The 14,522-nt window shown below is 45.8% G+C and overlaps 1 protein-coding gene across 1 annotated transcript in view; it reads left to right on the forward strand.

Annotated features, from left to right (window-relative positions):
* CSMD2 (CUB and Sushi multiple domains 2) overlaps positions 1-14,522 on the forward strand; it is a 308,935-nt gene that overhangs the window by 198,080 nt on the left and 96,333 nt on the right. Inside the window, 4 exon segments of the mRNA XM_009333469.1 lie at positions 5,587-5,802; positions 8,120-8,308; positions 12,361-12,530; positions 14,185-14,341. Of these exon segments, the coding sequence (XP_009331744.1) occupies positions 5,587-5,802; positions 8,120-8,308; positions 12,361-12,530; positions 14,185-14,341 (732 nt within the window).

Here is a 14,522-nt window from a genome sequence, read left to right on the forward strand (position 1 = left end):
TCAGACCTTTTGGCATTTATCCTCTGGAAAGTTAGCTGGTGTTTGGACATCTGGTATTGCTAGTAATGTCACATGGAGGAAGGACGAGCTGCCACTGACACCACTGCAGGAATATTTGGTACTCGATAGTACTTTCAGCCTTATTTTTCTTTGTAGTGCTGGATCACTATCTATATAACATTTTACAGATTGAGAAGTGGGAGCTTGTAGTAATCATTTCCAGACATGGGACAGAACTCGGGCTCTCAGTTCCCAGCTCTGTCCTAGTTCTGCAGCTCTCATTTCCCCACTAGCTAGGAGTATTGCCAGCACAGAGGCAAAGTGCAGATCTATTTAGTCCAGTCTCCAGTGCAGCACAGGTCAATCTTTTGTCTTGGAGGAAAATTTCAAGCAAATGTATCATTGACGATTAGAGAGCAAGTTTTATGTACAAGGGCAGGGGGTAATTTCTCCTGATCCAGTCAGTACTGCCTGGGGTAAGCACAAAGGGTATAAACCCTTTATGTAACTTTATGCACTCTTGTATAACTGTCTCATTGTACCAGATATCAGCACGACGGGAGCTATCATGAGCCAATTTTGCAAATACCATTTGTATTACAGCAAATAAACTTGTCAATGAACAGCACAGTGCATTAAGGGAACCATCACATGCTGTGAAAAGTATTCTGTTGAGTAGCAGCAATCCACTCTTCATTAATCCACTCTGCCTTGGATTCAGCTCTCCGATGAGATGCAGCATTATCCTGTAGCTAAGCTAAGCACAGCACAGCAAACTGATACTCTTTTATATGAGAAAGTGCAACTCTGATGGCCTGTGTGCTTTTATGCCAACACCAGAAGAAAGTCTTCTGTTGGAACTAAGGCAGGCTCGAAAAAACAGAGTATTTTCAAATAGTAGGGATATGTCTACGTAAGTCTAGGGGCTTTTTCCTCCCCTGTCCTGTAAAAGATCCTGCTGTGGCCCATTCAGTAGTACAGGAAACAGCACATCCCTTACATCAGTTCAGTGTGATGCAGTTCTGGATCATCCGAAGAATTCAGCCCTGGATCTGACCATCTTGAACTGGACCATGTTTGTCACACTAAGAGAAGCTGGATGTTGAGCTCTCTGGAAAGCTGGTCCTAGCTTTAGCGGTCTGAAGCCTGTGAGCTTCTTTGGAAATTCTAGCCTTAGCTGCAGGTAATGAATATTAGAAAACCAAACCGTGAGCTGCTCTGTAAATCCAGCTAGTTGTAGTGAAAATTTATAGGTCTCCAGGCCTTTGACAAGAGTTTCCGCTCTTTTTCCCTATCGGGTTGCACTGGAAAGGTAAGGATGAGCTTCGAAGGAAAGAAGTTGAGTGTTTAAAGAAAGAGATTCTTCTATACCAATGAAAGGAGCGTGTTCATACTGTGTTTTGTTTGGTATTTTCATCCCTCTCCTTACCCACTGCTGGTATCCTTCCTTCAAGGTTGTTCTCCAGGAGCTCGTTAGAAATAGACTGCAGAACACGGTGGGATCCCTCTCCTTGCGCAGGTGCCCTTCTGCAGGGCAGCGGGCTGCGACTGCCGGCGGCAGTGCTTCGCCCCCAGGCAGAAGCACCCTTCTTGCGCTTGTGGAGTTTTCTGTGCTAGGAAAGCTTCACCCGGGCAGCTGCTTGGATGCCAGGAAATCTCCAAATCCAGTTAGAGGTTAGGGCTAGAGGAGAGGATAGGTAGAGGACACTGTACAGTTATAATAAGCTGGCGTATAGTTAAGTTACACGTCAGGAAAACCTCCTTCCTTGTCCCTGTAGTTCAGGCGAGTTGTTTGTTTACCAGTGCAATGAAAGGAGGAGACAAACAAAGATGTCCTTTTCTCTAACGTTTTATGGAGGATGTTGAAATGTATTTAGATGCTGGGCTGTGTTGGTGGGAGTGTGCGTATGCATACATACACATACGTATACATCCTTTCTCTTGCAACAACATTTTCTCTTTCTTATTGATCTACCTTCCCAGCTGTTGCTGTGTTAAACTGCTGCGTAATGCATTGCAACAAGCTTCTCCCAGCTCTGCATTCCTGCAACGTTTCTTCTCATTCTTCAGTAAAGAGCAGTGGAACAGTGTGATCCTGAGTCAGAGCAGCAGCCACTGAAATGGAATAAATTTAGTCCTTGGAGAACAGAACAGGCTTTAAAAAAAGGCGTAACTGGACCCCATTCTCGGCTAACTTCATCAGCAGGGCACTTGCAGTGCGGAGGCTTTTCTCCGTGCTTTGTCCTTGCCTTTCAGTTCCCTGTTCTTGGAGGCCACTGGGTGCATCAGTGATCGCTGGGTACATTTGGTGCTTGCTAAACCCAGAAGCTGTAACAATTCTGCTGTGAGCAGGCGATATATTTACATGACTGAAGCGTTTGCCATTCTACCTGATTTTTCTTGTTCTAGTTTTACGTTTCCCACACCCACTTCTACTAATGCCTTACTGCTTGGGCTTGCAGCACTGCTGCTGTCCCAGGCCTGGGGAGTCTTTCAGTTCCCATAAAAGAGAACAGAGTTCAGGGCTTGTGCCTCCCAGTCCACTGGACTATTCCCTGCCAAACCAGTGACCGAGCAGGGATGATCTCCATCATAAAAGCTGGTCTCAAGTTATTCGCTCCCAGATCTTTATGAACATCTCACGCGTGGCCAGCACTTGAGTCCCTTAACTGAAACAAGTTGGTTGTTACAACAGTTATTTTTATGTGACTGCAGACACTGATTTACTTTATGGACTCCTGAGCTGTACAATTTGAGTTTAAAAGCAGCTTAATTTCAAAGGTATTTAAATGCTTAAAGAGAGACTATTATTTTTAACCTGAGAATTTCAAAGTGATTTCTTTTCCCTATAATTTGTTTTGTTGTTTCTTTTACAGAGAATGGAAAAGAAACCCTGCATTTGCAGAGGTATTTTGTGCCACAGTAAATTTCAGACCAGAGTAAAGGTTTAATCAGAGTCACAAATCCTTTAAAATTAGTTTGTAATTAGCCCTTACGGCTACGGTTACACAGCCCTTAACTGGCTCTGCTGCTGGAGAGGCCTCGTGCCCTGTGATTGGAGTTATCTTGAAAGACCTGGAGTCCAGGGACTGTCCTCCCAGTTCTGGGGACTGCATTATGCTTGTGTTCCTCTGGTGGTGTGTTGATTTTGGTGGAGTGATATTATTTCTGTTTCTTAGGCTGGGTTTTGTAAAGGCGAGGGTATAAATTTGCTGTCAGTTGATAAACAGGGAGAACTTAAGACATTTTGTATTCACTGCATCTCACCTAGTTTTCAGGCCAAAGCAGGTCATATCTATTTTCAATTGACTATACTGCTGGTAAGAATAACAAACATTTGGAAACCATTAGACAGTTCCTACCTTTGTGGAGTTCTGTGGGGGGAACCGTGGAACTAAAAATTTTCTGCCAGGCTCCATATAATATTTACCTAGATATAAGGAAGGAACTGCCAAAGTCGAGAGCTCTTTCGGTCATCGCTGAGCAGCGAGTCGCATAAATACTTCTGCCTGGGACACTGAAGGTTAGCAAGGTGCAATGAGCTGCGTGGCAGGGATGAAGATGGGGAGAGAACAGGGCAGTTGAGATGACCCTGTGAGCCCTGCGTCTTCCCAATCCAGTGATTTCTGTGGGAAAGGCTTGGTATTGGTTATCAACTTCTCTGTCCTTCATTTCTTGGAAGGAAACTGCTTGCATGTGACCAGTAAACCTTCAAAAAGAAATCGGATGGACATAGGGATAAACGGAATATTCAGACTTGTAATTTGATGCTGACAAAAAAACTGTTGGGATGGATATTAAATCTCATGCTCCAGAGCTTTAATCAATCTCTAGGTTGGTCTCATCCTGAGCTCCAGAAATTAATGGGGAATGGGGAGCAAGGAGGAGATTATTCCTCTGATCCTTATTTACAGATTTGCTGTGCTTGCTTTTGAATCAGCTGATGCTGTACTTTGGCAGAGATGGGATGCAGAGCAAGACAGCCCTTGGGTCTCACCAGGCTGGCAGTCTCTGTATTGTTAATCATTGGCTTAAGTGAAATAACTCGGTCATGCCACTGGGCACCCCTGATGTGTGCGAGGAGGTAGGGATCTAACTGTGACTAATGAGGACCAGATTACAGCACTTGTGTTTGCATGGAGGAGTCTGTTTCTCTGCAAATAGCCCTGTCGAGTTCAGCGGGGTTAGGAGGAGTGTAAAGCCCAATTCAGCGTGAGCGGGGGACTCGGGAGCCTGCCCCTTGGTGCTCAGAAAGCGTGCGAAGATCTTCGGATGAAAGAAGCCATATAAACGCAAAGAGGCTTTTTTATTGCTAGGCATCGCTTTAGCTTGCTAATGTCGTGTGACAGTAATGTGACAGGGTTTCTGATATAAGATCCTGCCTTGCTTTGCTCTGTGAAAGCTGTCGCTGCCACTTTTTGTTTTTCAAAGATGGAATTATTTTCCAGAGAATAAGTGTTTCTAATTGCATTTGAATTCCAGCATGAAAAATCACCTAGCTGGAGGTGATTGGCAAAAGCCTGAAGTACTTACTATTTTGCATCTGTAGGTGTGAAGGATACTTTAAGTAGTCCATTACTCCTTTCTTGTTCATTTACAAATGCAGTAAGGTCACAGCCTTCTCACCGAAATGTTTCAAATCATTGAAATTGAATTTGGAAGAAAGACAAAATAGTTTTCCTGTGTTTTCTGTTCTTTCTGTAGCTGGATCTGTTGTGGGTTTTTATTTTTGTCAGTCTAATGTGAATAAAGTGTAGGATTTTCTTCGCTTCTAAGATCTGTTATGGCTGGCAAGACCTGGGCTAACCACCCTGACTCTGCGTGCCCTGCCAAAATCTGCAGTGGCTGCATATGCGCTTCCTACCACGTGCCTCGGAGGGGACAGCAGGTCCTGGGAGCGGGTCACAAGCAGGGAAGGGACAGCAGCAGCCCCCTCGCAGCAGGACAGGGCTGGGCTGGGCCCTGGAGCAAGGTGCTGGGGCGCTGCTGGCCACACCACTGTGCTGCTGGAAGGGAGCGTGGCTGTGTGACATAGCGCTTACTTGGGAGATGCACGTGAATGGCTCACGAGACACGTATGGATGAGGAAACAGGTTTGTCCATGTGCGATCGCTCCTGTTGTCCTCCATCCTCCAGGGACCAGCGTTCAGTCCCATCAAAGGAAAGTATATGAAGTCCCTGCAGTAACACTGCTGGCATACTTTATCTTCTGGAAAAGCCTCTCTGACCTTGATACTTGGCTTCAGTCCTATTTTTCTAGGTATGAATTCTTTCCAGAACACAACTTGGTTTTGTTGTTTTCAAGTCCTCACAACTACAGCTTTTGCTGGTCTTGCTACCCATCTAAAGGTCAACATGTTTAAAATGAAATACTCCTCTAAGCTGCTGGGCTCGGTCCTTTCTGCTGCTGATCCGTCCCTCGAGCGGGCCTGTGTCATCTCTGTTCCTGCGTTACAAAGGACAGGATTGAAGATTGAAGATCTCTGGTGTCATCTCAGGGAGAGGAGAGTGGCTTTGGCTCTGGGATGAAGGGGTGCCATATGAATGCTGCTGGCTGAAGCCACCTCTATTTTTCCTCCCCTGCAGGTGTGTTCTTCACCTTTCATACCTTTCACTTGGAGAACGGCCACGACTACCTCCTCATCACTGAAAATACCAGCTTTGCTCAGCCACTGAAGCAACTGACGGGCTCTCGGCTCCCTGCCCCGCTCAGTGCGGGGCTCTTCGGAAACTTCTCTGCTCAAATTCGCTTCATCTCAGACTTCTCCATGTCCTATGAGGGTTTCAACATCACCTTCTCAGGTAAGGACAGGGGTGGACAAAGACTTCATTCCTTCCTTTTCCTTCCTGCTTTTCTGCAAATCTTGGGAATAACTTTGTTGATGCAGTGCATGTGATTTGGGTCACTGACAGTCACTCCTCTTGTAAACCCAGTAAATTATTCTAGCGTTAAACCACAGCATGTCCCAAGAAATGTTCTCATTGCAGTCCCCATATCACCAGATGTAGCAATTTTGTCTGCCTTGAGCCCCAGTAGATGACTGGATTGAACCCACTGGAATTAAATCCCATTACAAAGGTGTTTGTTGCCTTCTCCCTCCCCACACGGTCGTCTTTTCTGCTCTGTTTATGGAGTTTCAGCTAGCGTTTTCTTGGGGTATGCTTATCCCTCTTTCCTCCAGATGCTTTCCTTCTCTGTTTATCAGAGGAAAATCACTGCAGTAGTTACAGCATTTCCATTTCCAACGTGGGAAGCTGGGACAGATGGGATCTTTTGGAAGGCAACATTGAGCAATCTGGACTTCTTGGATAAGGAGCAAGGCAGAGCTGGTCACTCCCATTGTTTGCCTGGTCACTCTTTTTTCTATTGGGTCATTGCTCCACTTGGATTCTCATCCAACGACACAGCCTCTGCAGCTGACTTCAGCCTGTCGTAGATGTAACACGTGCAGCCTAGGCCAGGTTTTCGTGAGCCCACTGGCATTGCTGGGGAACCGGAGGCAGTATTTTCCCTTGCTGGGCTTCCTTTAATTGACCTGCTGTAATATCAGATGAAAGCAGACCTCCTGGGGCACATACCAGGACATCAAGGGCTGCAGGATTTTGCTGACTGCAGCGACCCTTCTCGCCCCTGCTGTGCTGGTGAAGAGCTGGCTGTGTGAGACACCTTCTGCCTTGAGCATTTCCAGTAAGCCAGTCCAGTCCTGTGCTTACCAGCTACTTCTGTTGCACGCTTAGACTGTTTGTGATGATACAAAATGCTGGTTTCTTCAAATGAAATTCCAGATACTCAGAAGTTGTCAATGAAGAGTAGCGTGTGCATGGTGCTCTTGCGGAGAGACTCAGAGAAAGGCACGCTTGCCTATGCAGAACAGATCATCACACTTGTAAATAATCGCTTTGTGTGGGTAATCTGTGCGCAAGGTGTTTAACTGCGTCCTTTAACCCAAAGTCCTACAAATGACTGCCAAAGTGTTTGCCTGTGCACATGTTTCAGAAAATGTAATCTTTACTGCCTGAGTGCCCCGACAAGCCGTTCTGTAAAACAATCAGTTACCAGACGAAAGCTTATTGTGTTGCTGCTGTTCTTTTCCATATCTCGGCATACTTTTTAGTCCTGAGGGCAACAGCTGCAGATTCAGCCTGCTGGTGTGGAAGAGAAATGACCATTTTTATTGTGGAGCTCAGTGCTGATGTGTTTGCTGTCTTTGACGGACAGAGCTGTTGCCATAAATGCAGATAAAACCTGGTGCACTGGGAGAACTGGTTTCCGATACCTTTGTTCTGGCCTCTGAAGTCAGGGATTTGCATAGGATACTCCGTGGAAACTAGTCAGAAAATTTCCAATTAACTCTCATTTTGATGGGGGAAAAATGGCTTTTTGCCTTAAAAAAAATTGCCTCAAATTATCTAGTTATAACTATTATTTTTAATGTGTTTGGGGACTTCTTTCCTTTCTTGGAAAATGAAAATGGGAGTCAGTTATATTTTTAGCTTCCTCTAGATATATATGTACATACTTTGTACTTTGGAGGTCCGTTATTTTTCAAAAAAGAACCCTCAAAACAGGTTTCCTTCAAAATGTTTTGTGGTCAAAGACATTTGGCTATTAGCCACAATGCTACATGACCTTTCATTTAGCAGCAGCTTAAATGTTCTCTTGCATTCCCCAAGCAGGATGCTGTGTTCATTCATTTTCAGGATTAGTAATGTAGAGGCAGCAGAAATCCCATCCGGATCAATTCATCTTCATTTGACTATACCAGAGGGAGAATGACAAATTTCCATCCTGTTTTGTCACCACTGATGTCTGTTTCTTGTTTGTCTGACAACAGCGACAGAAAATGAGACCTGTTGTATTTTGAGTTGGTTTAAATCAAGATCCTGGCGACACCATGGGGGCTGCATATCGACAGTGAAACCCAAGTTGGTCTTCATGGCTCAAACTTGGATGCACGTCTTGCATGGATGCTTCCTTTGCAGAGCTTCACTGCAGCTGGATCAAAACTCAGAGCTCCCTCCTCATCCTCGTGTTCAGGGACTGGGGTACCCTCACCGGGGAGAACGGAGTATGAGGTGTCACCCTGCCGTTCTGTAAATGTCCGTTTGCTCCCTGTAGAATATGACTTGGAGCCCTGTGATGAGCCGGAGGTCCCAGCCTACAGCATCAGAAAGGGCCTGCAGTTTGGAGTGGGAGATGTCCTCACCTTTTCCTGCTTCCCCGGCTACCGGCTGGAGGGTGCATCCCGCATCACCTGCCTCGGGGGGAGACGGCGTGTGTGGAGTTCGCCTCTGCCAAGGTGTGTTGGTAGGTGGTCATGTGCTTTCATTTTGCTTGGTTGGTTACGCTGTGCTGGATTGTTTAGGTGGGCAGGGATGGGTGGCATCCACCAGGATGGCATCTTTCAGCTTGCAGGGTGGTTGGTGCAGGGGTGGGGGAGAGGGAGCTGGAATGAGCTTTCTGCCCTGCAAATGGGGGGGGGGAAGAGGGACAGGCAGAAGGACTGCAGTCCTCTCCCAGGTTGGGGCGCACCAAGTGCGTAGCAGATTGGGGCAGACACACCGGCAGAAGCCCTGTGCCTCTGCAGCCCGTCCACAGTGCTGCAGTCGAGCCCCAGGGATTGTACGAGTGAACGAATCGCGAGGTGTGGGAGACCTATCATCCCTTTTGGGATAGTTTCTGTAGAACAGCATGGTTTTAAGGCCATCCTCCCTTTGAATCGGAGTGTTGTAAAACTTAATAGTCCAGACGTGAAAGCTGTTTCTGGGTGGGTGATCTTAAGCAATGCACGTTCCATGTTAGTATGGACATCTCTGGGAAACCTCCTCTGGCTTTTACCTTTCCCTTATCCTCCAGAGGTTTCTTGCACCTTACACCTTTCCCCCCTTCTCCTCCTAACTGTTGCAAGTCCTTTTTGCAACCCTCGCAGCCATTATTTATACTAATAAATAAATCTAAGGATAGAGGAGAGGAAAAATCCATCTGCAACACTGAGCTAGTTTCTGGCTGTCGTCCCTAATGCAGATGGGCTACAGACAGTCTTGTCTAGCGAGGTCTGCAGAGCACCCCCCTGCCCAGCCCACAGAACCCTCCAAGCATAACGGTTCGCATAAAAGAACAAAAGTAGCAATGTGCTACAGCAAGAGAGCAGAAAGGAGGAAGGGTGCTTCAGGCCTTTGTAAAAAGATTTAACGTACTTTGTTGTTGTACAGTTTAGTAAGTAGGAAACTGTTGAGTGCTCTGCTGCTGCCTGGCTCACCCAGAGCCATGAAAGATTCATTCAAATCAGGCAGACCAGATCTCTTTACCTGTTTTCAGTCTGGCAAAGCCTGCTTTGATTTTCCTGATCTGTGTTAGTGACCTTTGAGGGCCAGCGCAAAGACAATATCCCAGCAAGAGCCAGTCTACTTTCTCAGTCTGTAGAGTCGTGTCATGCTGAATGCATTTCCCAGCACTGCTTTAATGCTTAGGTCACAGGGTTGCATCATCCCGCTGTGACAAGCAGCCTCTTCAGGACATGAATAATAATCAGGTTGCAGAGAAAGCTAATCAGGGGAATAGAAATCAAAAAGAATAATAACAAAGCTTTAAACGTGATGCTCAGACATCATCGCTAAGTGGACACACTGACTTCCATTTGCCAAGTCCCTACTGCAGCTGGCTTTGAATTAGCATGTTGGTTTTATATTATTAATTCACTGGTGATTTGTGCAGCGCTTTGGTGGCAGGGTGACAGTTTTTTTTCCCACAATCTCCCCGCTGTACACCCAGCTATATGTGCTTGCCCTGGACGTGGGTGGACATTGGAGACTTACCCATTAAGATAACAGGAGATTTAATTGGTTTTGCCAACAACCCAGACATTTTGTATTCAATTCCTGTTCTAGAGACAGGTCTGGAGAGAAAGGAGAGCAGTTTGTTCCTTTGGCCGACCCCTCTCTCCAGGGTAGGAATGCTCCCCACCGACTGCTAAGTTCAGACCAGATCCCAAGTGGTGATGTCTCCAGCGTCATCCCTGGGTAATCTGTGCTAAAGTGAATGTCCCACTTTTCATGCATGGCAAGAGAGGAGGAGAAAGTCACCTCCAAAGTACCTCTTCTCAGTGTATCTGCTTCTGCTTCCTTACTTCACCCTCACGCTTTATTGGAGGACCAGGAGAGGTGGCAGAGTCAGTGCAGAAAGCTGCACATGCGCTGTGATGGTTTCGCTCAGCTCCAGCAACTTTGTATGCTGTGAGGACTTGTGGAGAGAGGCAGAGCTAGCTAATCAGAAAAGCTGTTTTCAGGGCAAGTTGGAGTGACTCTCCCCAGCTGGGCATGCAAAACACCAGGACTCAAAGGACCAGGGAGCCAGTGTTTTACAGCTGCAAATCTTTCAGGGTAAATAGGCTGAGAAACCAAGAACTCATGGTTTGCTGTGTGGGAGCTGGTCGGGGAGTAATGAAAAATCCTAAACACATGGTGGTTGGAAGGCAGATTTACATGTGTTGAGGGATTGTATATATATGTAGCAAACAGGCTGCAATGGTCCTAGCCGAAATCAGGCACTCAGACGTGGCAACAACTGCTGGCAGCAGACGTCCTCTGAGGAGGACATCCTTTGGATGCCATTTCGCAAGCAGGCCCTTGAGCTGTGAGTGTTGTGGACTTTTGCTTCCTCCCGGTGATAACAGCAGGTAAGAGCTCATTTTCACGTTGTCCCGTGAGCTCTGGTGGAGCTCAGTGCTATCACAGCAGTACTGCGTCTTGCACTCAGATGCACTTGAATGTCTGTTCACTACTTCACGTAGTGAAGACGTGCCCATAGCAGTCCTGTTATACTCACTGTGGCATGTTCGTATGAGTGAGAGATTGTGTCCTTAAAAGCTTGCAATTAAAATACACAAAATACAGCGGTGAAGGGTGGCTGTCGCTATTTTCCGGAAGCATTAAACTGTGATTTCCTGACATCCAAGATAGGTCAAACCTCCAAAGCGGCATCCTCTTCCTTCTCTAAAGAGGATCATTCTGCCAAGTTTTGAGTCACACAACTCTTCTAAATTCAAATTTGGCTCAAAATCAAATGCTGTTCACACTGCACAGAGCAGAAAAGGAAGCAGGTCTGGTGAAGGAGCAGAGAAGTCTTACTAGAAGAATGTAACGGAACAGGGACGGACTGCAGGTCGTAGGGAATAACAACAGGGAAATGACTCTCTCTCTTTCCTTATTTCCTTCCTTCCTTATTTCCTTCTTTCTGAAATCATGGCCGTTTATAACCTGTCATAGGACATAAACTTGTCTCAGGGAAGGGAGAAACAATTGCAGTAACATTAGCTACCCCTGCCCCTCCAGTTCCCTGAGCAAGAGGTCCGTAGGGATGCCCACCTCAGCATTTCCTTCTCTGGCCCCAGCCCCTTGTCTTTTGAACAAGAAAGGTCGATTTTGTCTATGCCACAGAAAAACCTGAGCCCACTGTTGTTCTTTGAGTGACCTTTTGGGAAGAAACAAAGATATGTAAATCTGAGCTAGTTTCTGAAACTGAGAGGCAAAAGGATCTCTGGTTTTCTGTCTTTCTGTAATGGGAATGGATGTAATTGTTAGCTGCAGAGCTGGGAAGAAAATAAATGTAGGGAGCAAGGGACAAGAGGTCCTTTAAAATACTGTCAAATGATGAACTGGAGAGCTGAGGGCCGCATTAACAACACACAAGGTCAAATTTTGCCCTCTTAGCTTTCAGGAAATTATTTTGGGGAAGATTTTGAAATTTAGACATGGCTTTATCATTTGTAATTATTTGGAAGTTTCGCTAAGCATACCTTTCTGCACAAAGAGCTCTGGCACTTGCAACGCAGGTACCAGCAATCGGTGGTGTGCTGTGTTGGCTGTTGAATGAGTACCGTGATTTTTATATATGATCTATAGGTATAGGATGAGCTTTGTATAAGTATGGAAAAGACTTCAAATATTTCAGTCTAACAATATTTTTTTATTTTCCTTCTGGTTCATTAATCAGGAAGGAGCAGAAGTGCAGGCGCTGCTTCACGCAGGTGGTGGCTTTCCAGGGATTTTGGAATGTTTTCCTGAACTGGGTCCCAAGATAGCATTTGAGCACACCAGCTTTCTGTGACTCAGTTTCCCTATCCATATAAGGAGAGGGGATTAATCTCTCTTGTAAGGCACCTGGGGTTTAATGATGATAGACGTGCTATTAAGTACTGTTCTTTTTACTGACTGCACTTGGAAATAGGGTCCATGGATATGTTAGCAGATGGGTATAGGAAGGAGTGAGCATCTGTGGCCCTTTGGAGGAATCACCTGCATGTGTTGTATGGCTAGAATATACATGTGGTTATTAAAATGTGTTTTTGTGTCTTTATATAGCTGAATGTGGCTCATCTGTAACTGGAACTCAAGGCGTTCTGCTGTCCCCCAACTATCCAATAAACTATAACAACAATCATGAGTGCATCTACTCCATCCAGACCCAGCCAGGAAAGGGGATCCAGTTGAAAGCCAGGACTTTTGAACTGGAGGCAGGAGATGTCCTGAAGGTAATTCTTCCATCTCTAGCAATGAAGCACTACCGTGCTGCTAATGAGAGCAAGATCTGAAAGGGAAGGTCCTAAAAACTTTAATGGAGTTAGCTGAGACTGATCTCTGGAGAATGCTGCCCGGGCAGTGCTGACAGTGCAGTGGTAATCTCTGGGAGAGTCTCACACTAGGAATTGGACTGACATCCCCCCAGAAGCCCTTCAGAGGGCTGCTGGAACCCACAGTCACCGCTGTGTTGTTCAGCGACTGGCACGGCCGTTTTGAAGGGAGCAGCAAAATTCTCACAGACCAGACTGAACTTCAGGCAGGGCAGCTGGGCTAGAATATTGTCTGTGTGTACCCCCTCTAAGGTTAGGGCAAGACACAAGACACGATGCATCTGTGAAACAATATCTTCTAGCCCAGGGACACTGTCTGATCAGTGTATGTCACTGCTGTGCTTAAAAACATATTGTGTAATTGTAGGGAATCAGCACCTCTGAACTTCACCAGCTCAGAGCAGTCTCTGGCAGCAGCGTTAAGGCAATAGTGAATGTCCTTTGCGCTTCAGCCTAGCTGGTTATTTGAGGCTTCAGTCTGCAGATGGATGTGCACACAAATTCTGTATCCATTAAAAATGTAGATATCTTTGCCATATCGATGCACCTTCTGCTGTGAAGTCCTCCCTGAGATTTAGAGATCTGTTGGAATGCCAGGGGTTCTTCCTTTGTAGCTAAACTTCAGTTCTTATCTGCACAGGGGAGGCTGTTAACACATGAGGAAGTGTGAGGTCCTTAGCATTATTTTTGTGTTTTTTAAGAATCAAGGCTGATTTGTCCCAAAAAGGGGTTTATTTAAATGTAGAGCTCCAGACTCAAGCTCTTCAGCATTCCCATACTCAGTCTTAGATTAATCTGCATTTACAGTTTCAGGACTCTATGCAGAAGGAGACAAATCCAGGCTGAGTTTCTATTAACCACAAAAATGGTTTTGTAGGAGGCGTATTAATATTACAAGATGTGTTCTGCTGTGCTAAGCCATCTTCCCAGAGAACTCTGTCCTTATTTAAGTGCCATACTTCTGCACTGCGAGATAGGTGTAATCCACATATTTTCAGCTCACAAATGACAGGAAAGAGAGAGAGATTTGCAGCTAATGCAAAGCATATACTTGTCGTGAAAGAAATTATGTTCTCGCAACAGGTTTGTCATCAACTTCTCCTCTGCTCCTGAGGAAGGTTACTATCAATCTCCACTAGTGAGAAGTTGCTCTTTGTCCTCGTAGAGAATCATGCTATCTAAAAGAAAAACAAAATGGTGGGGTTTTTTTTCTTCCTTAAATAATAGCGGGGTCAAGGCACATCTGAGAGTCACTGTAGGGAGAAAATGTTTTTCCCAGTAGCTGTGCTGCACCTTTGGAAAGAGAGCTTAGTTCAGAAAACGCAGCCCTGAGTGCAGTATAAGCTCAGGTGTAAGGAGAAGGATGCGGATCCTCCAGGGTAAGAATCCTACTCCTCTGATGAGCAGCACCGTGAAGTCTCATCAAGTCAGACTCTTAGTTGGGATAATTTCACTGGCTTCAAAGGAACCGTCCCTGTTTGCGCTCATGGGTGATTTGGTCCCTAAAGTAGCAAACAAAGTATGTTTTCCAGTATGTGTTTCTCGTTCCTTCCAGGTCTACGATGGCAGCAATAGCTCTGCTCGCCTGCTGGGCTCCTTTAGCCGCTCTGAAATGCTCGGCACCAGCATAAACAGCACTTCCAGCAGCATGTGGCTTGAGTTTATCACCAACAGCGAGAACACGAGTAAAGGCTTTGAGCTGCAGTTTTCTAGTAAGTCTTAGGCCCATATGCTTGTGAGGTGGGAATCTGAGGTGTAATGGTCTATTTTTATGTTACAGTTGCATGACCAGAGGAAACAGTCCTTTCCATAAAGATCTTGTAGTCTAAAGTGGAATTGGAGTGAGGGAGATGATTATGCCGGCAAACCTTTTCTGTTGTGAATGAGGCAGTG

Source organism: Pygoscelis adeliae, unplaced genomic scaffold (genome assembly GCF_000699105.1).
Source record: "Pygoscelis adeliae isolate BGI_AS28 unplaced genomic scaffold, ASM69910v1 Scaffold321, whole genome shotgun sequence".
Classification (NCBI taxonomy): Eukaryota; Metazoa; Chordata; class Aves; order Sphenisciformes; family Spheniscidae; genus Pygoscelis; species Pygoscelis adeliae.